Below are 27,918 nucleotides of genomic sequence, written 5' to 3'. Positions count from 1 at the left end.
TGTGCTGGCACCAACACACACACACACACACACACACGGAAAAAATGCATACGTATACATAAAAATAAATCTTAAATATGTCACCAAGGAGAGCTGCAGAACTCGTGTTGTAACTTTGTGCTCTGCTTTGGAAATGGTATCAAAATCTTACTGTGGACTGGAAGCCAGAGACGATGTACTCTGCCCTCCCAGGGTTTGAACGCAGACAGGAAGAACCACACACATTGCAAAGATGATGGTTGCTTGTGGTATTTATTTTTCTGGCTATAAAAGTAATACAGGAAGAGCACTGGATTTGGTGAGAATGCTTTGAGCCCTGGCTCTGTCACGTGCCACCTGCCAGATCAAGACCAGTCGCTTCTCAGAACTTCCATTTCCCCATGTGGGAAACTGGACTAGGCACCCTGTGGAGCTCCCCGCAAAGGTGGCAGTGCAGATCTAGGAAGCACTTGGTAAACTGGAAAGTGCTGACAAATGGAAGGGGTTAGTATCACCACCCTCAGCTGAGGTAGCACCAAAGTCCAAGCTCCTGCCCCTCCCCCACTCCTAATCAATCAATCTCTCTCTCTCTCTCTCTCTCTCTCTCCCTCTCTCTCTCTCTCTCTCTCTCTCTCTCAGACACACAACACACACACACACACACACCACACACACACACACACACAATTCAGGGCCACTGACAGCCTTGGTTTGATGGAGTGGGGAAAGGCCACACAGATCTTCTCAAGCCTGGCCAGATGGGGCCTTCTTGACCTGGTCCCTCCAGAATCGGGCATCTGCTGTGGCCAGCTGGGTAAGGACCTCCTCCAGCTCACGCCCATCCTCGGGAAAACGTTCACAGAAGGATCGGATGAGACCAGCGGCTGAGGCCTCATACTCTACGAGCTGTACTTCTGAGCCTGGGAGGGGAGAGAGAGAGAACAGCAACAGAGAAGACTTGACTGGGGGAAAAGTAGTGACGGAGCGGTGACTTCTGACAGAGTCCTACGGCACAAACTGTTCCATGTTCAGGCAACTTACCTAATCTAGGCATTAGCATAACCCTGCAAGAGAAGCAGGATTATGGGGGGGAGAGGTGGGGGGGGAGTGGGGGGGTTGTTTAAATGAACTGCTACCTGCTTTCATCTTTCCCTTTAAGTCAAGATTTAAATCAAACCTGGCATGGTAGCACACACCATAATCCCAGAACTCAACCGGCTGAGGAAGGAGGGCTGTTAATTTTCAGGCTAGCCTAGAAAATCCGGGTCTCAACAAAACCAATATGACCTCAACAATCACTAGCAAAAATGACTGATAAAAGCACTGTGTCAGGAGCGGGAGGGATCGATAGCTCAGGAGTTAAAACTACTTGTTGCTCTTGTTCAGGGCCAGGCTGGTCTTGGCTTGGCCTTCAGCACCCACATAGTGGCTCACAACCATCTGTAACCCCGGTCCCAAGGGGATCCAATGCCCTCTTGTGACCTCTGCACCTCTTGAGGCACCATACACACACGGTGCACACACATGCATGCAGGCAAAAAACCCCACATAAAATAAATAAACCTAAAATCATTTTTCAAGTACTCTATTAAATGAAACAGATACAGCTCAGCAACTGCTCGTATGTCTAGGCCATGGGCAAATTCCCCAGCTGCTGTAAGCCTCAGTGCCTTGTGGGTAAAGTGGGGAATGAGCACAGTACCTCTTTCCTCAAGGAGCTAGGGTGATTACTATGCTAGAGCATCAGCTGGGTGCTCAGTGAGTGCTGGCTGCCTCACGGGCAGTGTTGATGCAACTGCTGAGCATCTTACCTGTTAAATGGGCCTGTCCCAGGGTCCTTGAATTTTGGTGGGAAGCACCCCCTTTAATCACTCTTCAGCGGCTCTACTTTTCCAGATGTGTGGCATGTGGCACTGACAGTAGCTAAGAGTCCTCCTAACATGGCTAAGCTCAGGCTAACATGGCCCAAGTTCAAGTCCTGACTCTGCTCCTACTTAGCTGTATGGGCTGAGGCAAAGGTGAAGACCAACTGTGTGTGAGGATTTCAGTTCCCAGCTGAGAACTGGTGAAGGGACAGTAACCATTCTTCACTGGGCTTGGGGAGGTAATTCTTGAAAAGTTCCCTTTTTTTTTTTTTAATTTTTTTTCTTTTCTTCTTCAGTACTGGGGATGGATCCTAGGTCCTTATATAGCTGTGAAAAGCTTGCTGCCAGTGAGCTACCATCCCCGCCTATTGTGAAGACATTTCACCCAGTACCCAGGATCTGCAGTCCTCCCCCCCCACCATCATCACTACTCCCAGCTACCGAAGTGCTGGGGGCAGAACCCACAGCCTATTACATACGGGGCAAATGTTCTACCTTGGGTCACACTCCAGCTCACCACTACCTTTAAAAACCCCACCCTGCTCCTCAGGTCTGGTTTAAACACCACCACTTCCTCCCAAGACACTCTGAAGCTATAGATGAGCTCTTTATCCAAGTGTTCAGAGCACTGTTAGCACCCTTTAAACATTCGTTAATGCTTCGCTTGTGTGTTTTCATTCCTAACGGGCTCTGAACTGCTTGAGGGAATGGCCTTGGTCCCACCCACTGCTCCAGCCCTCAGTGGCCTCCCTGGACTGGATGTATCAAAGCACAAAGAAAATGACACTGGGAGATAAAAGACTGAAGTGTCACTGTGTTGAGGGACTGGAGACAGCATGTCTCAGGAAGGTGCCACGTAACAGGGACCTGACCAACAAGAACTGTGCCAGGCAGAGGGAACAGCGTGTACAAAGGCTAGCAAGCAGAGCGGACGTGGTGCACTGCAGAGACAGCAGGGCACACAAGGTGCCAGCACCATGCAGGCACGGGCAGGGACTCTGGAAATGGAAATGTTACTTGAGAAAGGGGACGGCCGAGGACATCTCCACCCTGAATGTTGCTGATTCAAATTCTCTTAGGTCCTACTTGGACTGCGCAGTCCCAGGTCATTGCCTGGCTCTACCTCCCGCGAGGTCCTGGCTGGCCTCCACAAGCTCCTACTCTGCTGGCCTTCCTGAGCTCTCCTGCTGACCATCAGTGTCCCTGTGTGTGTGAGATGGACGATGCCAAGGTTCTGGGCCTGAGGTCTGTTGGAAATATCATGGCAGAGAGGGGTCCCCCTGAACCGAGTGCATCGTCTGCTCTCTGGGGAGACCTTGGGTAGCTCCTTAAATGGTAACACCCACTACCTTCAAGACGAGTGTTGGGCTGCACGATAAGCTTCCGGGACTCCTTTCGCAGCAGGACTGTGTCCCTGAGGGTGAGGAAGCATTCTGGGGGTGCATCGGTGACTGCTGCATATCCCTCATACAGGGCTCGCCCTGCGACCACATCCCCGGTGGACTTCAGCACCTGCAGAAAGGAGGATGGGCACTCACCTTGCATCCACAGGACTCCGGCAGCAGGCCACGGCCACTTGTGCCTAGGTCTGGATAGGATGTGTTATGGTTTGCCTTCTATAAAGTTTCGGTGCTAAAACTTTTTTTTTTAAATTAATTTATTCTTGTTACATCTCAATGGTTATTCGGTGCTAAAACTTAATGGCTAAGCTGGGTATGGTGCCACACATCAATAATCCCAGTACTTGAAAGGTGGATTCAGGAAAATCAATAGTTCAGGGCTATCCTTGGCAATATAGGGTGTACAGCCTGAGACACATAAGAATGTCTGAAAAACAAATAATCAAAAATCCTAGCTGGCTTTTTTTTTTTTTTAAGACAGAGTACGTAGAACAGGCCGGACTTGAACTCACAAGAGAACTGCCTGTAGCCGGGCGTGGTGGCGCACGCCTTTAATCCCAGCACTCGGGAGGCAGAGGCAGGTGGGTCACTGTGAGTTCGAGGCCAGCCTGGTCTACAAAGCGGGTCCAGGACAGCCAAGGCTACACAGAGAAACCCTGTCTCGGAAAACCAAAAAAAAAAAAGAGAGAGAGAACTGCCTGTTTCTGCTTTCTGAGTGCTGAGATTAAAGGAAGGTGGCAGAATGTCTGACAGCTAAAATTTTTTTTTCTTTTTTGGTTTTTCGAGACAAGGTTTCTCTGTGTAGCTCTGGCTATCCTGGACTCACTTTGTAGACCAGGATGACCTCAAACTCACAGTGATCTGCTCGCCTGTCTCCCTGAGTCTGGGGATTACAGGCATGCGCCACCACGCTTGGCTGACAGCTAAATTTTTTTAAGGGCTGGCTCAGTGGGTAAGAACCACAATCATGAGTTTAAATCCCCAGTCCCCATATATACAGAGCTGGGCACTGACACATGGGCCTGTAATCCCATGTGAGTTTAGGGGTCAGGGGACAGGAGGATCACTGGGGCTTGCTTACTGCCAGCCTTGCTCCAGGTTCAGTAAAGGATCATGTTTCAAGGGAACATGGCACAGAGAGATGGAACAGGATACACATATGTGCATGTGCCACACGTACACCATACTCAAAACAATTCATGCATACACCAAAGGTTAATTTAAATGAAAAATAAAGGAAGAGGTGGGGCTTTAAAAAGCGTTCTCGCTTCTCCATGGTAAATGGGATTGAGGCCCACCCAGAGGCGGCTATGGAAGCAAACCCACCTTTTCCTTCCAACAACATTGTTTCTACTCTTACATGGTCTCCTCTCATATTTTTTCTTGCACAACTTGAACTTTGGTTATATTAGACTTTCTCAGTCTCAAGAACACTGCTCAACTTTTAAGCTTTCTCTTAGTAAGCTTCAGATATAGCTCACGGTATAGCACTCAGCCCACATGACTAAAGCCCGAGGCTCAAGCCCTAGTCTTGACCCCACTCCACCCCCTGCACCAATTTTTTTTATACTTCATGTTTTTTTGGGGGTGGGAGAGGTTTGAGACAGGGTTTCTCTGTGTAGCCTTGGCTGTCCTAGAACTCACTCTGTAGACCAGGCTGGCCTCGAACTCAGAGATCCACCTGCCTCTGCCTCCAGAGTACTGGGGTTGCAGGCATGTGCCACGACATCTGGCTTACTCCATGGTTTTTTTTTTTTTATCTTCGGCTAGATCTACACTCTGTCTTTCCTACAAGCCTTCCTTCCAGGAGATTTATTTAGTTCTTTATTAAAATTTACTTTTATGTTTATGTGTGTGTGTGTGTGAACACAACTTGTGGGAATCCATTCTCTCCTTCTGCCATGTGGACTCTGGGTTGAGTCAGATCATCTCTCTCATTTCTTAGTATTACGTAATCTCTTCATACATGATCATCAAGCCAACAAGCTAGACCTTGGGAGCTCAGACTGGAGAGTTAGCAACATGGATGCCAAAGGAGCTAGCAGTATCAGAAGAGATTCAGCCAGGTCCGCGGGGAATGGGTTTCAGTGCCCTGTGTGGATAACAAAACCTGAATGTTCAAGTCCCTAATCTAAAAGGGGTGCTATACGCAAATAACCTGTGGCTATATACATATAACCTGTCTACTACATGCATATAACCCATGTGCTGTACACATACAACCTGTGTGCTATACGCATATAACCCATGTGCTGTACACATATAGCCTGTGTGCTATATGCATATAACCCATGTGCTGTACACATATAGCCTGTGTGCTATATGCATATAACCCATGTGCTGTACACATATAGCCTGTGTGCTATATGCATATAACCCATGTGCTGTACACATATAGCCTGTGTGCTATATGCATATAACCCATGTGCTGTACACATATAGCCTGTGTGCTATATGCATATAACCCATGTGCTGTACACATACAACCTGTGTGCTATATGCATATAACCCATGTGCTGTACACATACAACCTGTGTGCTATATGCATATAACCTGTGTGCTATATCCATGCGCCTCCGTGCATCTTCTAGTATAGCATATTTTAAGTCACATTTAGATTTCTTACAAATTTTAAAGATTCATTTGTGTGTATGTGTTTGGTGTATGTGCACATGTGTGTTTGGTGTGTGCAGTGGAAACCAGAGAAAGGGATTAGGCATCCTGGTCTATCACTCTGCACCTTATTCCCCTGAAATGAAGTTCTCATTAAACCTGGAGCCAGCAAGCCCCAGTGAGCCTCCTATCTCTGCCCCTCGCAGTGCTGGGGGTACAGGTGTATGCAACCAGGCCTGGCTTTCTACATAGGTGTTGGGGATTTGAACTCAGGTCCTTATGGTTACGCAGCAAGCATTACTACCCACTGAGCCATCTTTTCAGCCCTACTTTGGTTTTGTTTTTTTGAGACAGAGCTTTATGTAACCTACCTAGGTTGGCCTCAAACTCATTACGTAGTGAAGGATGACCCTACAGTCCTGGTCCTCCAGCCTCCAATCCTGAGTGCTAGGACCACATGTACACTGGGCAAGCACGGCCCAATGTCCCAGGCCCTGAGATTACTTATAATACCCAAGACAATGCGATATATGTAATTAATTCTTATTCCATAGTATTTAGGGAATGATGGCAAGAAGAAATACTGTGGATGTCTAGCACATACATGATGATTCTCCTGAACATGTGTGTGTGTGTGTGAATGTGTGAGTGTGTGTGAGTGTGTGTGTGTGTGAGTGTGTGTGTGTGAGAGAGAGAGAGTGTGTGCGTGTGTGTGTGTGTGTGTGTGTGTGTGTGTGTGAGAGAGAGTGTGTGTGTGTGTGTGTGTGTGTGTGTGTGTGTGTGTGGAACTGGGGGATACAGAATGTGAACTATAGGACCAACAGGAATTGGGGAGTCCTTGGGCAAAATGAAGAAGCCCAGGCCATGTCTGAATGTGGGGGTGCTACTCAGTTCCAGCCAGTTAGTCACATAGGAATTGCCCAAGGTTGCCAGACCTTCCAAGAAGCCACAAATACAGATTCATATGTAACACCAATAAGGCCAAAAAAAAAAACCATGGCTGACACAATAAACAGCTGCACCAAACATGACTTCACGGTCTATCTGTTTCTATAAAACACTGCTGAGGAAGAGCCAGGTACAGTGGCATACATCTGTAATCCCAGCACTCCGGAGGCAGAGGTGGTCAGTTCGCTGTGAGCTCAAGGCCAGCCTGGCCTGCAGAGTGAGTCCAGGACAGCCACAACTACACAGAAAAACCGTATCTCTTGGAGCTGGAGAAATGGCTCAGAGGTTAAGAGCACTGGCTGTTCTCCCAAGGGTCCTGAGTTCAATTTCCAACAACCACATGGTGGCTCACAACTATCTATAATGAGATCTGGTGCCCTCTTCTGGCATGCAGGCATACATGCAGGCAAAATAATCGTATACGTAATAAATAAATAAATCTTTTTAAAAAAAAAGGAAAGAAAGAAAAAACCATATCTCAAAAAAACAAAAGATAACAACAACAAAAACCCAAAACGTTGCTGAGGAACCTGAACGTGATGCTGCAAGATTCCCCTTTGTACAAGGACCAGACTGGGGCTGCTCATGGTGGGCATGACTATCCCAGCACTACGGAGCCAGACGCAGGTCTCTCTGTGAGTTCCTAGGCCATCCTAGTCTACACAGAGAGTTGCAGGCCAGCCAGGGCTACATAGTGAAACTGTGTTCAAATCAAAACAAGAACAAAAATAATCAACAAATGAAAAACAACCAGCTGGCTCCGTCTCTAGAAGGCACTGACGCAGTGGCTTAGGAGCGGAGCGATCTGGTTCCTATACCTAATATTTTTAGGAGCGGATCGATCTGGTTCCTATACCTAATATTCTGGCACAGCTCCTTCTTTTTTGCCATTTGCAGAAAAAAAAAAATCACCAATTTCTAAAAAAGTTGCAAAGATGGTACAGTGAACTTCCAGAAGCTGTCAGCACAGCTTTCTCTTTGTTGCAACTTTCATAACTAGACCGTTACTAGTAACTAAATTCCAAGCCCCACCCACCTAGGTCTCATTAGCTCGGCCAATAGTGTCCCTTCCTATCCCAGAATCCACCAGACACTGTGTTTCTCATCTAGTGGCTTTTACTCTAACTTAGTTTTTGGTAGTGAAGGGATGGAACCCGGGGTCTCACATACTCTACCACCAACCCTAAATTCAATTTTATTTAACTTTATAAACATGTGTTTTAGTTGGGTAGAGTGGCACACATCTATCATCTCAGCACTTGGGAGTCAGAGACAGAGCAGGAGGAAACAAGTTCAAGGCTAGCATGGTCTACATAGTGAGTTCTAGGCTATCCAAGGATACACATTTAAGACTGTCTCAAAATATTAAACAAAACAAAATTTTTTCTAAAGAATGAAAAAATAAAGGAAAATGAAAAACTAAAATCAACAAACAGGGCTAGTGGGATAGCTTACCAGATAAACACACTTGTCACACAAGCCTGATAACCTCAGCTTGATCCCCCCAAAATCTACATAACAAAGCCCCTCAAAATCTCTCTCTCTCTTCCTCTCTCCTCTCTGACACACACACACACACTTTAAAAACAAAACAAAAACACCCCAAACTCCCATGTTTTATGGAAAGATGCTTTGGTGCTTCCTGGAAACAGATGGGCACACAATTACAAAGGCACACTTTAATTCCTAGTTCAGACAATCATAATTTTTGGTTTATGATATGTGAGTTGTTGAAAACACCCAATACAGCCCTATTCTTGTAGAAAGTACTATACCAAGCCAGGTGTGGTGGCACACACCTTTAACGTCAGCACTTGGAAGGCAGAGGCAGGTGGATCTCGGTGAGTTTGAGACCAGCCTGTTCTACAAATTGAGTCTGGGACAGCCAAGGCTACACAGAGAAACCCTGTCTTGAAAAACAACAAAACAACAAAACAAAAACAAAAAATAAAGTACCATAAAGACAGGTTTCCTGGACAGGGGCTGGAGAGATGGCTCAGTGGTTAAGGGCACTAGCTGCTCTTCCAGAGGACTGGAGTTTGATTCCGAGCACCCACATGGTGGCTCATGACCATCTGTAACTCCAACCCCAAGGGAGTCAATTCCCTCTTCTGGTCTCTGCAAGCAGCAGGCCTTTTCCTTTGCAACCTCGCTCACCATCATGCCCAGCAGTGTGACCGTCATACAGCTTTCGTCACTCTAGGCGTCATCTTGTTTACTTGCTTGTTTCCCTGTTTGCTGTCTGCATTCCTTCATGACCACGTGAGAAACTGCTCCTAGCTTATTCTCAGTCACTAGAAAGATGTGCTGAATGAAGGAACTGGCCGGGAGGTTAAGAGGTATTGACACGATGGGAGGGAGGGACGGAAAAGAGGCTAGCGGTAGTCAGGCTGAGAGACCTTCACTCACCTGGAGTCTCCGGAGGAACCGCTCCAAGGCAGGTTTGCCCACTGACCGGATCTTGCTACGGTCCAGGCGGACCCGGGCGTCTGGTCGCCCATCAGAGCCTGTGGTGGGAGTGACGGTAACGAGTCCTTCGCCAGCCTCCAGCAAAACCCTCAGGATCACAAACCGGGCCTGCATGTGGGCCTGCCAGGGCCAGAAGAAAGAGGTCCGTGTGTAGCCAATACTGAGGGTTTGACGACGCATAGCTTGTTGACGTGTTCAACGTGCTATTTGGTTGTCATCATCCATTTGTTCCCTCTTACCCTGTGGTCCTTTCTACCCACCCCCTCCCCTCAAGTTCGTTTCTCCTGTGTTCACTGAGTATTCACTGTGTGCGGAGAGCCTGTGCCCTACGCCTTCTCATCACTTGCCACAGCTCTTAATGCCCCAGATAGCATCTACTGATGAGGCCCCTCAGTAAAGACCTTGAGGTCTCTCTTTCCCAGTCATTTTTTGTGCTCAACAATGGAACCACATGGGCATTGCTATCCCCACTTCTACATGTAACAAAACATTAATAAGTGAAGTGACTGGTTCAAGGCCAAACAGCTGCTCAAGGAGGCAAAGCTCGGGCCACACTCTACAGTGTGTATTCTTCTGTGTGTGTGTGCACATGATTTTCTTTTCTTTTTTCTTTCTTTCTTTTTTTTAAGTTTAAAAAAATTACTTCATTTTTATTTTATATGTAGAGTGTTTTGCTTGCATATATGTACAACACATATATATAAGGTGTCTGTGGAAACCCAGAAGGTTTAGATTCCTTAGAACTGGAGTTAACAATTTTCTTAGCTGCCATGTGGGTGCTGAAATTGAACCCGTGTCCTCTGGAAGAGCAGCCAGTGCTCTTAACCACTGAGCCGTCTCTCCAGCCCTCTTTTCTCTTTTGAGATGGGATCCCTGCTGTGTTGCCCTGGCTGCTCAGGACCATCTGGGTTCAAGTAAATGTCCTGCCTCAGCTCCCCAGTGGCTGAAAGGCCTCATGGTGTGCACCCTTTGATGACATGGCCCCACAGGCTGCATTTACTTGATTCTGTAAAGAACAATAGAAAGGGACAGACAAGAGGCTTGACAAGTAAAGCACTTGCCGTGCAAACCTGACAGGCCGAGCCCGACTCCCAGGACTCACAAGGCCGAGGGAGAAAACTTGCTCTACAGGATTGTCCTCTGGTGTCTGTGCGCTCAGACCCACAAATAATAATTTAAATAGCCGGGTTTGGTGGCGCATGCCTTTAATCCCAGGCAGGGGCAGATAGATCTCAGAGTTTGAGGCCAGCCTAGTCTACAGAGCTCGTTCCAGGATAGCCAGGACTACACAGAGAAACCCTGTCTTAAAAAAAAAAAAAAAAAACTTGAAACAAGACAAAAAAAAATATTTGCTGCGGCTGAGTAGTTGAGTCCAATGGCTAAGAAGGAAGGCCTCATGGATTTGAACCCTGACTTTCTTTTTCTAGCAGAAATGTGAGATGGCTTTCCCCACAGTAGAGTCCAGAGTTAGATTTAAGTTTATCTGTCTTAGGGGGTTGCACTTGTCCCATCCTTTCACCCAGAATCCTGACTGTGGCCACACGGCAGGCTCCTCATCAGTCCCACCTGCCGCCAGTTGGCTGCTTCTGGGGTGTAGAACTCCAGGGCCAATAGCCCGGCTCGAACCATGTTGAGCCAGTTCACGTAGATGACATCTTCAGCATCGGCTCCCTCAAAGCCAAAGATCCTGGTGGAAGGGGGACAGGGGTGACCAGATTATCCCTATGCAGAACACCCCCAGAGCTAGCCAGTGTCAGGGGACTCGGCCCACCGCCCCTCTGGCCCATGGTTCCTACTCTAGGACTTGGGGGTTGAGGCAGAGGTAGAGGCCCACGCTCTCGGCCCGGCACTCTTCGTAGCTGGAGGCGATGGTGCTGAATTTGCTGTCCCATGTCTCTCCACTCCGGTACCAGCTCTGAATCTACAAGGATGACCCCAGGACCCAGGAATCAGGCTCTGCCTGTGTCCCCTCTCCCAGTGGCGTGACTCCACTGAGGCTCTCCTTACCCGCTCCCCGGTCTCTGGGTTGGTCACGGTCTCCTGGTCAAAGTTGAACACGCCTTTCTCGTCCTGTAGAATAAAGGTCATGAGTGTGGGGTGGGCTAAGGGACAGTGTCCCTAGGCAGAGTCTAAGTGGCTCAGAGAGAAAAGGAAGGGGTACGGGCTGGCAACCCTCAGAGCTCTGTGATGCCAACCACCTTCTCAAATCCCTCGGCAGTTAGGAACCACCCACTCACTTCACTGTAGAGAGGGAAGCTGGGGTCCAGCCAAGGGAGGGACCACCTGAAACTGTATGTGAACTCAGACTCTCTAGACCTGTGTGGAAAATACCCCAGTATGTGCTTCCTGGCCCCGACACTCCTGCTGCCAACGTGATCCTCCCTACCCCACCATATGCCGAGCATCTTTCTTTTATCCTTCCTGGAGAACGCTCTATCGTCACTGCACAACGCAGGTGGGAGAACTGAGGCTCAGGGACCGAGAGCCCCGAAATGGAATCAGGCCAAGTAAACCTCTGTGCCTCCCGATTCTAACACGCTTGCTAAGAACCCACTGCGCCAGAGCCTTCCACTTCGCCTCCCCTTCTAATCGTCATGACAGTTCCCATGACAGCATCAGAAGCCCTACCAGCCGGAAGAAAAGACTTACTTAAGCCCGAGGAAAGACTGGATGAGACTTCAGCTGCTCTCTGAATTCTCTTGACCTACCAAGCGCAGGCCCAGCCCTCCCTCATCCAGAAAGGCAGCCCCAAACAGTGGGAGCAAGCCCAACCCAGAACCCCATTCTCACTGATGGTCCTTACTCTCCTCTGGTTGGTTAAGTCATGCAGCTCCACACTGGGAGTCTGCTGGCAAGAAAGACTGTCGGCCTTTCCACGGTCCACCAGTGCAAGCCAAGGGCTCTAGGCACTGCATCCACTGGGAAGACGTGCTCTGGGGAGACAGTCCCTTAAGCAGGACAGATCTGACCTCCCCACCAAATGCTCCAGGAGCCCAGATGACTGAATGGGTAAAGAGGGCTATCCAAGACAGCTCAACTAGTGACTGGCGACCAAGAGGGACTGCTGGCCCGGGAAGTTCCCCTTGAAGGTAGTCAAGCTCCCCTAGACAGAGATCAGGGGGGCCGGCGGGGGGGAACAGTCTCTGCCACTAACTGTGCCATCTGACTCTGCATCTTGTGCCTGACTATTTGTAGGAAAGATTAAGCTTTGTCTCAGGTGGAAGCAGTCTTGGCGGGCTTTACCCTTGAGGCACACCATGAATACCTTGTGAGAGACTGTTTGGAGCCTTCCTGGGCTTGGAATTCAGGAAGCCTACCTAGAAACCCCACCGTGGCTATTGTTTTCCTAATTGACCCTCGAAGGGAGAAGGGACCGCCCTTTACATATGACTGGGAAGAGGTAGAAGGAGAGAAAAAGAAGGCGCGGAGAGAGAGGAAAGGACCGGACCAGCTCGTGGGACTGAGACACCTAAGGACCCGTCCTGCCGAACTGATTCCAGGAGGTTTTAATCTTCTGTCCCTTTAACCTTTTTTTCCTTCTTGTATATGCTAGTTGGGTTGTATAATAAAGTTTAATTGTTAATAAACTGAGCCAACATCTATTCCAGATACCAACATCAGCAATGTCTCCCTAGAGATGACCAGCCTCACTCACGGGTGTGCCGGGTCAGACAGTCCCTGCTGGCCCTTCTCACCTGTACAAAGAGCTTGCCGCTGCCGTGGCCCAGCAGCTCGTGTAACCCCACCTGCACATCAAAGGACGGCCCCTTCCACCGGATATACAGGTCCTGCCAAGACAAACAAGGACCACACTGACCACCATCTCACTGTGGGCACAGTACAACCAGCCCTCCCGGCCAGACCCACGTGAGGGGTGTGCTTTCTGGAAGTCAAGCTCACTTCACTCCATCACGCCGCGTGGGGCAGCCCATCTCATCCTCACAAGGACCCAGAGGGAGGGACTGTCTCTACTGCACATCCTGTGAGGAAGCTCAGAGTGACAGAGAGTCACATGGCAGGGAGGTGGCTAAACCAGAACCAAAGTTGGACTCAGACCCTCACCACAGTGTTGGTCCATATGCCTGCCCAGACTCAAGGAAGCCAAGTATACAGCCTAGCCGCACGCCTCAGGCGGCCAGTGCCTACCTTGTCGTCTTCCTCCAAGAATGTGAGTTTCTCCCGTTTCGTGGCATAGGCCACAGCCAGCACGTTCCCCAGGGACACATTCTTAAAGCCTTCTGTCTGTCTCAGGTCATCATCTAGAAGGCAGGGGAGAGAGCTGACAGAGGGAGGGACAGAGGTCCAGGGACGCTGACGGAAGTGGGGAGGGGTAAAGATAGTCGGTGGCAGAACCGTGTGGAGGGGGAGGAATATATGGGGACTTCCTTGGACTTGGGGGGGATATGAAGGGAGCTCACAGTTGGGGATGTTGATGCCAGCAGGGATGCCGGAGCCAGCAAAGGTGAGGACATCCAGGGAGGTGAAGTCAGGGGTGAGGAACTTGTCCTTCTCAAAGGCAGGAGGCCAAGGCAGCTCCTTCAGCAGCTGCTCAGCACTCGCCACCAGGCGCTCGAACTTCGCACTCATGGCTTTGTTCACCATGGCCACGAAGCCTGTGGGGAGGCAGGGCTGTGGCTTGGCAGCATCCCGGGATCCCGCTGTACCCTACCTAGTCCCTCCAGGCATCACACGTATAACTGACCGCAGCTGTGCGCAGCAGCCCGCTCCTGGCCGCAGGGGCCGCAGGCGTGAGAACTCCTTCATGTTCCTATGACCTCAGGTCTGAGCTGCTAGGTACCGTAGGCATTTCCTGCCTCCTGCCAGCCTAATCTCTGCCTTTAGCAACTTGATATTCAGCCTGTCTATACAGAACGGGGAGGCCGAGAGGAGGCCGGGACCAGCCTGGATCCTCTGGCCATGACTTGCCTGTGGGATGAGGACAGAGGCAGTCTGCCATCAGCTGGAGATGACAGCGGATCACGTGAGCGTCACAGGTGTGGCATATCCGAGCACATCACCGCACACGAGACTGTGACGCTCACAAGGTCTGACCACTTAGCTTATGGTCACAGATGGGCAAATGCAGGCCAAGAAATCATGCTGGCAGGTTGTCTGTCTACCGAGAGCCTTGTCAGGTCAGACACAGAAAGCAAAACGGCTAAATGCTTGAAGTTGGGGTAGCTGGGCTCAGCCACCGCTATGGTAAAAGCCTCGGGTTAACTCTGTACTACACGATGCCTGGGACGCTGTAAGTAAGCTGACCCAGAGCCGCTGTTACTGCTTCTAGGAGGGAAGGAGAGAGCCCTCAAGGGAGTGTGGAGTGTGAACTTGGACCTGGCAGAGGGGAGTCCCACCTGCCTCCCTGCTCCACAAGCAGTTACCTTCAAACTCTCCGCGGGAGCCAAAGGGGTCACGGTAGCTCTCAATGAAGCCGATGTAACTAGAGGGCAGAAGAGGAGAGATGGAGGTGATCTGGCAGAAGGCACGGGGTGGGGGGGTGCGGGGGTTGAAGGGCTGCGGGGGGTGGGGGGGAAGCAGAGCCCGGCACCTCACCTCTCTACAATGGGGCCTTTGTCCTGAATCCAGAACCGGGAGCCCCTCTTATGGGCCTCGATGGAGCCCTGGGTGAAGCTCTCTATGTACTGGGCCAGCATCTGCTCCTGGTGGCTGTTGGCTGCATAAGCCTGGGGGTAAAGAGGGCTCTGGTCAGCCTTGGACCATCCACCTTTGCTGCCCAGATGGGTTGTGAGTTGCCCCCTCAGGCCCCAGACAGCCCTACCTTGGCTTTCTCCAAGTGTTCTACCACCTTCTGGAGGATGGGGGAATAGTCTCCCCGAGTGACCTGGAAATGGCTCCCCTGAAACTCATATCTCTTCAGCTTGGAAGTCAATTCAGAGTCGAGAGCGGGGTCTGAGGATCAAGGCAACACTCAGGGAAGAGGCCGGTGTGGGGCACCTCACACTCTCTCACTCTGGCCTATTAACAACTTCAATGCACATATTAGGGGCTAGGAACGTGGCTCAACTGACAGAGGGCGTGCCTTAGCATATACAAAGGCCCAGGTGTGATACCCAGCACTGCACAAGCCAGGCATGGTGGGGCACACCTGGAGTTGTGATGCTTTGGTGGTGGAGACAGGAGGATCATGCTAGGTTTGAGGGCAACCGGAGCTAGAGTTAAGACCTTGTCTCAAAAAACACAGGGCTAGAGACATGGGTCAGAGAGTGTAAGCTCCAGCCATCAAGGCTGAGGACAGGAGTTTAGTCCCTAGGTCCTCCACACGGTGAACAGACAGAACCAACTTGTGTGGCTCATCACCCTCTCACAACTATTCCGGGACATGTATGCAAACGCTAAATGTTAAAAAAAAGAAAAGAAAGGAAGGAAGGAAGGAAGGAAGGAGGAAACCACAAGCAGCAGTGGGGTACGGTACTGCACACCTGCAACACCATCGGCTGAGAAGCAGATGTTGGAAGATAAGGAGTTCAAGGTCATGTCAGATGCAGAGTGAGTTTCAGGGTATCTTCAAAGATTACAGTAGACGCTATCTCAAAACAAAACAAAACAACCTTCGAAAAGACCCAGCACTCCAGCTGGGCAGTGGCGATGCACGCCTTTAATCCCTGCACTCGGGAGGCAGAGGTGGATCTCTTCTGAGTTGGAGGCCAGGCTGGTCTGGTCTACAGAGCGAGTTCTAGGACAGCCAGGGCTATACAGAGAAGTTATATACGTGTGGGGGGTGGGGGGGGAGCACATATTGACTGTTCTGGCAGAAGACCCAGGTTCAGTTCCAGCGCCCATATCAGGGGCCTCACAGCCATCTGTAACTCCAGCTCCACAGGAGCCGACACCTTCTCCTGGCCTCCTCGAGTATCTATAAACATAAAAACAAATCTTCGAAAAGAAAAAAGGGGAAGAAACAAATCCTTGAAAGAAAAAAAAAAATTTAAAAAGAGCCACATCTCAAAACTACGAGAGTGCCGGGCGTGGTGGCGCACGCCTTTAATCCCAGCACTCGTGAGGCAGAGGCAGGTGGATCGCTGTGAGTTCGAGGCCAGCCTGGTCTACAGAGCGAGTCCAGGACAGCCAAGGCTAACACAGAGAGACCCTGTCTAGAAAAACAAAACAAAAAGCAAAACAAAAAAATCAAAACTACGAGAGCTGATGACAGGACTTTGTGCGAAACAAGGGACCACGAGCCAAGGGCACAGACCGTAGAAGCTGGAAACGCAGGCTTTTAGTATGGAGAATAGAGCTCAGGGCCTTGAGCATGCTAGGTCAGCGCTCTACCCGTGATCCACATTCCCAGCCCCAAAGCCACTCTTGGCTGCTGCCCTCCCCTGCCGCCTGCGCTGCTAGCACGGGATGTGTTTCTGCTTCCATTCCAACGTGATCCCCTTCTGTTTCCTGGACCTGTGTCCCTTTTCTTCCCTTCTTTTTATAAGCTTTATTTGTTTCTATATTTTGTGTATATGAATGGAGGCCTGTATTTACATGTGCACCGCACTCATGCCTGGTAACCTAGGAAAGCCAGAAGCAGGTGTTGGGTGCTCTCTGAGACTGGAGTTCCGGCTAACCTGATGTGGGTGGTGGGAACCTAAGCCAGGTCCTCTAGAAGAGCAGGAAGTGCTCTTCACCACTGAACCATCTCTCTAGACAGAACAGGCTGCGTGCCCCCTATGCCTCCACTCCCCCCTGCTGCAGCTCACTGCACCCCTCCACCTGGAGTGGATACGCTATCTATATTCATTTGCTATGTGCCCCCACATTTCCACACTGGTCACCTGAGCACTATCAGGCACTAGGAGGCGGGAAAGACAGTGACAGAAAACACATGGCCCATCCTAGCAGGGGGCTTGCCGACAAGACACAGAAGACCAACTAGGAAACTCCTGGGAAAGGTCCCTGAAAAGGTGCCGTCCACATCCAGCCACGGAATGAAGAGGGGCTGCCCGTGACCACCGATGTGCTAGGAGCTGTTCTGAGCCGGGAGCAGGTACTTCATACCACACGTATGAAGACTTGGTGACGAGATGTAGGAGCCACAAGCTGCCAACCACGGCTAGAGCAGAGTGCTGGAGGCTGGGGGCTAGCTGGGGATGTGGATGGGTGAAAACAAGCCGGGGAAGGGCAGCACAAGGGCCTAAACGTTTTCACTCTCCTGCTGCCACTCTCTGTCTGAGGGACTGAGGTGAGGCTACGTTTGCTCTCGGGTGGGCTTAAGACCAGGTGGAACCAATCAGAGACCTGTCCCTTGTCCACCCACAAGTACTGACTCACATTAATAAAGGACTCCAGAGAGCCGAGAGACACTCTTTTTTGTTTGTTTCTGTTCTTGTTTTTCTCTGTGCAGCCCTGGCTGACCTGGAACTCACTCTGTAGACCAGGCTGGCCTCAAACTCACAGCAATCTGCTTGCCTCTGCCTCCCGAGTGCTGGGATTAAAGGTGTGCGCCACCACTGTGAGGCTGAGAGCCACTCTTTTGCTGTATGAAGAAAGAACTGAGACCAAAGGACTCTCCTGCTGGGACAGCTGGGGCTGCTGCCCTGAGCCACGTGGGTCATTAGGTGGCTGGTGTTAGGTATGACGGCCTGGGCGCACCTGTGCTGAGCACTGAAGCCAGTCGCACCTCATAGTGGGACTTCCCTTCCTGGTCCACCACCTTGAAGAGCCGTGTGTTGTATGCACTGAGGTTCTGGAAAAAAACAGAGCAGGATTTGGAGGAGGTAAGACCCAGGAGACTGAAGAGAATGGAGGAATGGCCATCCTATTGGACAGTGATGGACAGTGAGGCAAAGCAGGCTGGGGCCTCTCTGAGGAACCTTCCCAAGCCCACACGGGGAGGGCTAGCAGGCCAGGGATGACTATCATGTAGTGTTCCACACACAAAGTGCTAACTCAAACACACACACACACACACACACACACACACACACACAAACACACACAAACACAAATAAAATAAAAGACTATTTTTAATAATAAAAATATATATATTAGGCTGGGTGTAGTGACACGCGCCTTTAATCCCGGGACTTGGAAGGCAGAGGCAGGCAGATCGCTGTGAGTTTGATGCCAGCCTGGTCTATAAAGCAAGTCCAAGACAGCTAGGGCTCTGTTACACAGAAAATTCCTGTCTCAAAAAAAAAAATCAAACCTCCCCACCCCCAAAAATGTGCACACAAACACACACACACACACACATACACAATCACACACACACGGGGCCCACACACGTGCCACAGTGCTTGTGTGGGGGTCTCAATAATTTTGGGAATCAGTTCTGTCTCTCCACTGCGTAGCTCTGGTAGGATCAAATTCATGCCAGCAAGCACCTCTGACCCCTGAGCCATTCACCAGCCCCAAGAGCACTAACTTCACAGCTCGTTGTGTGAGGCACAGGGGCCACCTCGGCTAACTGTTAACTGTGTGAGATGAACTTGGGAGGTGGCCACACAGCTGGCAAGCGGCTGAGGGACGCAGGCTCCAGGAGCCCCACTTAGGAAGTGTGGGACGGGCAGGGACAGACACATCCTGGTACATGCATAACATTTGTCTTTCTGCTTGGCTCGGGCTTGCCTCGCGCACAAAGAATCCTTAAGTCTTTTCCGTCTCAAAACCCAAGGTGCCCATATGGCTTTGGGTTCAAGCTGAGACCCAAGAGCAGGTGGCAGTGAGGAAGGGGTGGGGACAAGGAGCCCCATCAAACTAGTGTCCCAGATTGCCAATTCCCAAACCTGAGAGTCCAGAAAGTCTTGGGCCAGCTTAGCATCTTCCATGGTACAATCCCCAGAGAAATAGGTGGTGACTCCCTGTTGGGGAAGAGATGGCGAGAGAAAAGGTAAACAGAGAGACAGGAGAGCCGAGTTCCTGAGGGCGCAGGTCAGACCCTATGAGGCAGCTAACGGCTTCCTCTCTAGGCGCTCTGCGTCTCCTCCCCGCTCTTCCACTCTGTCCTTTCTACTTCCAGGGGGAAAACCTGTAAAACAGATTTCAACTTGGACATTTCTGCTAATTTTTTTTTCTTTAAAATAGCCCACACTGCCAGGCGCGGTGCCCCATGCCTTTAGTCCCAGCACTCGGGAGGCAGAGGCAAGCAGATTGCTGTGAGTTCAAGGCTAGCCTGGTCTACACAGCAAGTCCAGGACAGCCAAGAGAAACCCTGTCTCAAAAAAACAAAATAAAACTAATAAATAAAATAAAATAGCCCTCACTGCCCTCAGACTCACAACCATCATGATTCAACACCCTGAGGGCTGGGATTACAGCTTTGTGCCACCATGACTTTCCTCCAGCGCTGCCCCTACCCGTCCTCTCTAGCTGGCCTAGCCCTAAGGCCACATGCAGCCGCTTCCCGCGTGGCCCAGACGATCCCTAGAGGCAGGGATCATTCCCTCCTAGACTCCCTTCTCCTCCCTGTGAACCTGCATCCCGGCAGGACAGACCTGGAAGAACAGTCTGGAAACATTCCATCTAGCTCCCTTCCCATTTTACAGATGACAAGTAGCCATGTGGAGCCAACTGGCTTTAGCTTGAGAACAGGGGAAAGAGCCTCCTACCTCCCTCCCGTCATCTGCCCTTCCAAGCACACCAAGCAGCCTCAAGGACGCCCTCCACGTTACCAAGCTCTTGGAAGGCAGGGCTCACCTCCTTCCCCAGCCCGAGGTGCCGAAGCCTTGGCTCCAGGGAGAACATTAGGTCCCCGCAGGTCTGCCAGAGGTCCCTGACTTCTTCTGGCTGCTGTTGGGCAGCCTTGCTCCCCAGGATCACACGTTCCAGCTTTTCCTGCAAAGAAAGGAAAGTCACTGGTCTGGCCACATGCCCTTCAAACTTCCAGAACCTCCTTCTACTTGAACCTAAGACCTCATAGTATAGCCCAGGGAACAGCAGCATCAGCGAGTCCCGAGAATTGCCAAACCTCAGGCTACCACAGACCTGCAAACCAGACAAGCGGTCAACACTACCAGGCCACTTGTACAGGCCTTCACATCTGAGGAGCCTAGTGACGGGATCCCCAGCAACGACCAGCGGTTTGCACCACCTGTGCTTGCTCGCCACTCAGATCATCGGTCTGGAAGGAGCGTGCTTTTCCCTTATGTATATGCGGGCGGCGCCTGGGGATGCTGAGTGACATGTCCCCTGGCCACAGTGTCCCAGTGACGGGGCGTTGATGGCTCAGGTCTGCACTCAGTTCTGACTCCCTTCTTCATTCTCCAACCACAGCCCACCGCTGCCTCCCTGCCACCCTCCCCCAACTCACCTTGGGCAGGTTAGGAACAAACTTGGTGTCACCAAAGGACTTATAGTTGCCCATGTTGGAGTAGACCCCTGCAGCATAGACCAGGAATGCCTGGGGAGCGGAACAACAGAGTATCAAACATGGGAAAAGCTTCACTGCCTTCCCCTTTCCGGAAAGGGTCAGCCTGAGACAGGAACGCCAGGGCATACCAGTGTGGGAGGCTGGGAAATCACAGGGCAGAACCCTGATGACCCCAGGAGGCCCCGGTCTGGCCCAATTTGTTGTCACAAATCAATTTTTACCCCCCAGCCCCACGGGGGCCCTAATTGGTTTCAGCAGTTACTAAACACACCTAGGGTGGTGACACCAGGAAGCTGTCTCCCACAGCTCCAAGGGTAGGCACGCAAGCTGGCTAGGCCAGTCAGAGAATCACCTTCTCTTGCTACGGGCTGAACTTAACAGTCAAGCTGGCCAATATGTGACAGAAAACTGAGAGATGAAGATCCCAACTCATGACAGCATTGAACTGAATCTAACTGCACCTGAAGTCTCTATAGCCCTGGACCTTGCAATTATGTGAGCTAGTAACATTCTCTCTCTCTCTCTCTCTCTCTCTCTCTCTCTCTCTCTCTCTCTTTCTTTCTCTCTCTCTCTCTTTCATTATATATTTTTTTTCTTTTTTCTTTTTTCTTTTCTTTTTTTTTTTTTGAGACAAGGTCTCAGTGTGTAGTCCTGGCTCTTCTGGAACGCATGTAGACCAGCCTGGTGATAGAACTCAGAGATCCGCCTGACTCTGCCCCCTAGGTGCTACAATCACAGGCGTAGACCACTACACTAGGCTCTTTCTTTAAGCCACTTTGTAATGGGTTTCTGCTACTTATGAACAAAGGAATCCCACTGAAAACAGTTAACATTTGGGTAGTACGTCCTACTTATGGGCATTTCCACAGAGAGTCACTCTTTTTTTTTTTTTAAATCTATAGTGCTCTGCCTGCATGTACACCTGCAGAAGAGGGCACCAGATCTCATTATACATACATGGTTGGGAGGCACCATGTGGTTGCTGGGAATTGAACTCAGGACCTCTGGAAGAGCAGTCAGTGCTCTTAACCTCTGAGCCGTCTCTCCAGCCCTAAGATTCACTCTTTTTAACAGTAGACCAAGGCCCAGAGACAGGAAGCAATTAGCCAAAATTCAAAAGAAACAGGAACCTTGCCTCAGAAATTTTCTTCCCCTTGTAGAAAACCAGGTCATCCTTTAATCCCAGCACTTGGGAGGAAGAGGCAAACAAATCTCTGAGTTTGAGGCTAGCCTGGCCTACAGAGTGAGTTCCACGCTCTAGGACAGCTAAGGCTACACAGAGAAACCCTGTCTCGAAAAATCAAAAAGAAAAAGAAAGGAAAACAAACAAACAAAAACAGGTCACATTCTGGTGGGAACATAATGTATTGATGTATTTTTTAAAGTCTTTTTTATTTTTTTATTTTTTTTGAGAAAGTTTCTGTAGCCCTACTATGTAGATTAGGATGACTTGAACTCACTGAGATCTTCCTACCTGTGACTCCAGAGTGTTAAAACTAAAGTTGTGCATCATCACACAAAGCCTTAGAAAATAATGTAACAGATCATTATAAATGTTCAGAGCCAAGCCAGGCACGTTGGTGCGCCATTTTTAGGCAGAGGCAAGCAGATCAATGTGAGTTTGAGGCCAGCGCTGTCTACCAGCCAAGGCTACACAGAGAAACCCTATCTCCACGAAAAAAAAATTTTTAATTAAAAAAAAATTAAAAAGGGCCAGGCGTGGTGGCATACGCCTTTAATGCCAGCACTTGGGAGACAGAGGCAGGCAGATCGCCTACAAAGCAAGTCCAAGACAGCCAAGGCTAACATAGAGAGGCCCTGTCTTAAAAAACCAAAAAATAAAAAAATAAATATCCAGAGCCTTTAACCCAGCATATCTATTTCTACAAATAGTTCCTACTCATACACTTGAACAAGAATGAGCATTGTGGCATTGCTTGCAAGAAAAACTAGAAGCCATCTAAACTGCCCAGCATTTTAAAAACAAAAAACAAAAAAAGGAATCAGGAGGCAGAGGAAAGCAGATCTGAGTTCAAGGCCAGCCTGGTCTACAAAGCAAATACCAGAACAGCCAAGGCTACACAGAGAAACCCCGTCTCAACAAAACAAAACAAAACTAATCTATTGCAGTGTACACTGCTACAGAGTGCTTCCCAGCCAACACAAGGAAATGGATTACTATATACTCCACGGAAATTCTCCAGGACGCAGAGATCTGAAAAATGGGTAGTACACAAAACAATAAGGACATGATGTAAAAGGTCACCCGGGGCTGGGGGCGTGGCTCAGGGCTGGGGGGCGTGGCTCAGGGGGTGGGGGCGTGGCTCCGTGGGAAAGAGTACTTGCTGAGCAAGTAGGAGGACCTGAGTCTGCGTGCACAGCCCTCACATACAAAAACCAGGCGTGGCCATGCACACATATAATCCCAGCACTGGGAAGGTGGGTGTGTGCATAGGCTATCCTGGGAGTGACAGCCGAACAACAAGCTTCCGGTTCAGTATGGCACCCTGTTTTGGGGCTGGAGAGACGGCTTGGCGATTAAGACCACTACCAGAGGACCCACGTTTGGTTTCCAGCACCAGTGTCAGGTGGACCCTATGCCTCTTGCCTCTGTGGCACTTGTAACTCACATACACTGACACACACATACACATAATAAGATAAAATTAATCTTTGTAAAATCCTGTTTCAAGGGAGTAACTTCTCCTGGTATCTATATGTTTGACACTTGCACACTCACACACAATCAAGACCGTCATTTTACATTTTTTAAAAAGTAAGTTAAGCTGGGAAATGGTGGTGCACGCCTTTAATGCCAGCACTCGGGAGGCAGAGGCAGAGGCAGAGGCAGGTGGCTCTGTGTAACAGAGTAAGTTAAAAGGGGGCCTGATAGCTGGTCATGGTGGCGCACGCCTTTAATCCCAGCACTCGGGAGGCAGAGGCAGGTGGATCGCTGTGAGTTCGAGGCCAGCCTGGTCTACAAAGCGAGTCCATGGCAGCCAAGGCTACATAGAGAAACCCTATCTCGAAAAACCAAAAAAAAAAAAAAGGGGGGGGCTGATGTACTGTGCACACACACTCGCCACAGTGGCTACCCTCTGGAGAGACAATGAACACGTGTGACCTTTCATCTTCTGTATGTTTCTGAACTGTGGCAACACACTCAGAATTAGTATGTTATTTGGCCAATACATCCACAGACAAGTACGGGACCGGCAGAACATTCTGCCCAGGTCCCTCACAGTGTGGAAGTGTAACCCAAACCTCCCAATTTCTACCCAGGCTGCATTCTTCCGTCCTCTCAATATCAGCTTTGCAATCACTGAAGACTGCTGAGAACCATGAAACCTAGGCTGGCCTCAAACTCACGTCAATCTTTCTGCCTTAGTCTCTTAAGTGCTGGAATTAGAGATGTGTGCCACTACGCCTGGCTTGTTCCCCTCTGTCTTGAAACAGGCGCTGTGCTAAAGTAGGGCACCACAACACTAAAGGTAGACCATGTGTATAGTCTACAGATGAGAAGCCTGAAGCTTCAGGTGTGTGTGTGTGTGTGTGTGTGTGTGTGTGTGTGTGTGTCTATTTGAGCTAGCAACCTTTAGTCTAGTCCCTCTATCTAGTTGGAGAGAGAGATCTGTTCCCCCCGATCCAGTCCTTCACAACCTTCTAGAAGCCCCTCGGGAAGCTAGGCTGGCCTCTTGAGAACTGACCTGATACTCCTCTTCAGTGAGACCCTCAGCCAGGGCATGTTGGCGCAGTTGGTCAGGGTCCTGGGCACGGAAGAGGCGGCTGAGCAGGGCATAGATGTACGGGGCTTCCGGGGAAGTCTGGAGCAGCACAGCCAGTCCTCCATACCACGCGGCCCTGGACAGGTGATGGGCGTAGAAGCGCTCTGTGTGTGACAGCAGGCGGAAGGCCTCGCGGCAGTCCAGGCTAGACACACCGATGTCATTGGGCAGGATGTACTGAGTATCTGCCATGAGCTCTGCAAGGACACATCACAGCCATCTCAGAACACACACCCTCTTCACATCTGCTCCGAACTCCCACGAGGTAACTTCATCCACCCGAAAGCCCAGGAGGGAGGAATCCGGTAGCACCCACTCACCTGACGCTGAGATCCAAAGACTCAAATCCTTAGCGGGCCACTTTTGGCCTGTGGCCTCTCAAATTTCAAGTCTGAACTCAACTACCTCATATTACAGATGGGGAAACTAAGGCTCAAAGATGCCAAGACTTTTTTTTTCCTTCTTCTTCTTTTGGGTTTTTCAAGACAGGGTTTATCTGCATAACAGTCCTTTGTGTCCTAGAGCTTGCTTTGTAGACCAGGCTGGCCTTGCACTCAAGAGATCCACCAGCCTGTGCCTCCTGGGATTAAAGGTGGAGGCCAGCACAAGTGGCTGCCAAGACTTTTTCTAAGCATAGGAAGGAAGGAAGAACCCGCAGAACGGAGCCCCATTGCTAGACTCCCGGCCAGGCCACTCCCTTCTCCCCTCCACCTTCTCAGACTTGCTAGCCTTTGTTCCGAATTCCTCCCTACCTCTAACTGCTGACCAAGGCGGGAGTCCGGCTGCCTGCTGGACACCCAGCCCCCTGCTGCATCAAAGAGTTCTAAAAGCCAAGCCAGCTGCTTCACTTCCCTGCTGTCTTTCCTCCTTTGTAAAACCCAAGTGAAAATGACACCAAACTCAACAGCTGGGTACGCAAATTAGAAGAGGCCAATTCCAGGGCGGGGATGTAACTCAGTTGGCACAGTGTTTGCCTAGCCAACAACCAGGCCCTGGGTTGGGTTCCAAGGCCAGTCTGAAGGTACACGAAACCCTGTTACAAATAAGTCACAGAGTAGTGATGTTTCTTGTATGCTTTTCCTTCCCAGCATCTGCCAGACCTCATCTCTCTCCTTTCCTCGGCCCTCCGCTTTCTTCTGTTGCTACACCTGGGAAGCCACATAGGATCACAACTCATTTTCCAGATAGAGGGAAAGCGAGCAACCTATCCAGTCGGGGCCCAGGGAATTCCGAATCCACCACATTGTCCACGCCCCGCCCCTGACTAAGCACACGAGTCCTCTCTCCCTGCTCCCCATTCGCGCGGCTCCACCCTAACTACCCAGTCGCGGAGGCTCGGAAAGGGGTGTTAACTCTTTACTGCCCGGAAATCCTCCTTGGTCCTAAAACAGGGAGAGATTTAGAAAAGGCAATGAAGGGCGGACAAAAAGAGGGTAAGCTTGTGCGCACAGCCAAGCCTCGCTCTGATCCCCTGAAGATGACACCCCGTGACCCCAAAACCAGGGCGCCGCACCTCACCTGCAGCAGCTGCTCGGTTCGCAAACTCACTTCCTGCTTCCGGCGCCCCCCCCCTCCATTCATTAGTACTTCGCAAGCCCCGCCCCATCGACCAATAGTATGAGCCCAGAGATCAGATGGGCGGCAGCTCCAGCCAGTAAAGGACCCAAGGACAGCACCTCCCCTTCATCTACTCCCCGCTCCTAGCGCTATGGGTGGTGCTTTCTTGGAAAGGCTCTGAGGCCTTGGCCTTTTGTCCCCTGGCCTTGCACTCGCCGCCGACTAGTGGCGAGACGGGAAAGGGTGGAGGAAGCAGTTTGAGTATCTCGGTACCGGGATTGGCTGCCGCCTGGTGTGGGGACTGACAGAGGTCCCCAAACTCTGGGTCCTTATATATCAGGAGCCTCCACACACACAGATGGGACCCTGCTATCTATGAGGTTTCACTTCCAGTATCCCTCCTTTGGGTTTGGCCTTTAGCAACCTGCGCTTAGAGAGAAGTAGAGCAATATGGATCCCCTCTACCCTGGATTTGGGGTCTGGGGATGCTATTTGGAGACTGCAGAGCTCTTGAAGAGAGTGGAGGCTATCTAACAGGAAGCTCCTGGCAGAGCAGTAGTAGTCCCACCCGACCAGGGGAGCAGAAAAATGCTACCGGAGCTTCACTGGCTCACCACGGGCCTGGAAACAGTCCTTAAAACATTGGAGCAGGCGCGGCGGCCCACACCTTTAATCTCAGCACTTAGGACGCAGAGGCAGGCGAATCACTGAGTTCTAGGCCAGCCTGATCTACACGTGAGTCTACGACAGCCAAGGAAACCCCGTCTCGAAAAACCAAACCAAAAACCACATTGGGAGCCCCAGTTTCCTCCACACACGCAAAGGCAAGGCCAACAAAGACCTGGCGTTTTCTTAGTACACCTCTTTGCCATAGAAAAGCATCCTCCGGTGACCCAGGATGCAGGCAAGCATGCTGTCCACTCTTAGTAGTCAAGGTGGTGTCAGTATGAGTGACCCTTAGCACAGGCAAGTACCTGCTGACATAGCATTGCAAAGAGCTTGGGTTAGACTGGGGGCTGACTCCGGCTGCCCAAGGTCGAATCAGATGTCTGTCACCTACCAGCTTCTGACTTCCAGTGTTTTAAGGACTGCTTCCGGCAGTGACTCAAGGTCACTTCGCCGCTTTGAGCCATGTAAGCTTTACTTCAGTAGTAGTAAGGGATCAGCAACTAGCAAAAGGTAGTGCTGCCCCCTAGGGTTCTGTAGGAGGTAGTGTCTTAGGACTGAAATCCAGCACTCTAATCATGGCCCAGTACAAGCAATGCCCAATACAGGCACCAGTTTCTTATTCACCCAGGTGCCTGCGGCCAGGCTTGTCCCCACAGCGCTAGTAGCTGTTGCCTCTGATTAGTGAGCGTCATTAGAGTGACATCTTAAGTGAGGAATTCTGCAAAAATGTCTACCTCCCGAGGAAAGTCCCTTTCTCTCCTTTGGCCTATTCTCATTGGTTTTAGACTAGGTATAAAGTTGTCTGACTCAGATTAAGTAGTAATGGAACCATAACCAGATGAGAGGTAGAGCTATCCACAGCCACGAAGGGGTAGCTCAGCCAATGCCCAAGACCCCTCACGGAGCTGCATGACACCATCATCTCAATCAATAGTACTTACTGAATGAAATCCTTCACCAGCGGCTTGCCATATAGAATCTCATTTAATTCTTCCAAAACCCTGAGGTAGCATATCACTGTTGTACCAACTGCACAGGTGAAAGGACCTTCACTGTTTCCTCCTGCTGCCCCACCACACACATTCTCTCTCCCCCCTCTCTCCCTCCCTCCCTCTCTCCTCTCTCTCTCTCTCTCCCCCTCCCTCTCTCTCTCTCTCACCATGGCACACTATTTCAATGGATCATGGCTTTTCTGTATGTTTACATCAATCTGATGGGGAAAGTACTTTGTTTTTTTGGACAGGGCTAGCACTGAACACACAATGGTCCTTCCTCAGCCTACCAAATGCTGGGATTACAAGCACACGCCACCA

The 27,918-nt window shown here is 50.4% G+C and overlaps 1 protein-coding gene across 5 annotated transcripts; it reads right to left on the bottom strand.

Moving 5' to 3' along the window:
• Window positions 1–233: 233 nt before the first annotated feature.
• DPP3 (dipeptidyl peptidase 3) lies at window positions 234–27,067 on the bottom strand. Of its 5 annotated transcripts, XR_014776330.1 has the most exons (19): window positions 25,898–25,978; window positions 24,302–24,576; window positions 20,535–20,624; window positions 19,922–20,059; window positions 19,012–19,086; window positions 17,876–17,969; window positions 15,054–15,184; window positions 14,828–14,958; window positions 14,656–14,714; window positions 13,693–13,887; window positions 13,421–13,533; window positions 12,970–13,062; window positions 11,282–11,344; window positions 11,071–11,195; window positions 10,841–10,961; window positions 9,215–9,394; window positions 3,194–3,356; window positions 625–899; window positions 234–571 (listed from the first exon to the last, which is right to left on the bottom strand). XR_014776330.1 is itself a non-coding variant. In XM_084766697.1 (18 exons), exons 2-18 carry the CDS (start codon window positions 24,569–24,571, stop codon window positions 724–726), a joined length of 2,217 nt encoding a protein of 738 aa, XP_084622823.1. In that variant the 5' UTR covers window positions 24,572–24,576; window positions 26,997–27,067; the 3' UTR covers window positions 234–723. The 5 variants fall into 5 exon arrangements, 4 of the variants coding, with proteins under 4 accessions (XP_084622823.1, XP_084622824.1, XP_084622822.1 ...); XM_084766697.1 differs by lacking the exon at window positions 25,898–25,978 and adding an exon at window positions 26,997–27,067 and having other exon boundaries at window positions 234–899; XM_084766698.1 differs by lacking the exon at window positions 25,898–25,978 and adding an exon at window positions 26,911–27,007 and having other exon boundaries at window positions 234–899.
• Between the last annotated feature and the right edge of the window lie 851 nt (window positions 27,068–27,918).

Source organism: Acomys minous (genome assembly GCF_964271855.1).
Source record: "Acomys minous genome assembly, chromosome: 2".
NCBI lineage: Eukaryota > Metazoa > Chordata > Mammalia > Rodentia > Muridae > Acomys > Acomys minous.
Note: the sequence above shows the minus strand (reverse complement) of the source record. Positions and strands in the feature narration are given on the sequence as shown.

Coding starts and splice junctions, on each gene's coding strand:
- DPP3 (XM_084766698.1), bottom strand. Junction 19,087..19,921: donor ACCTCGGGCTGGGGAAGGAG/GTGAGCCCTGCC, acceptor CTTCCCCAACAG/GGAGTCACCACCTATTTCTC. Junction 17,970..19,011: donor AAGACTTTCTGGACTCTCAG/GTTTGGGAATTG, acceptor GTTTTTTTCCAG/AACCTCAGTGCATACAACAC.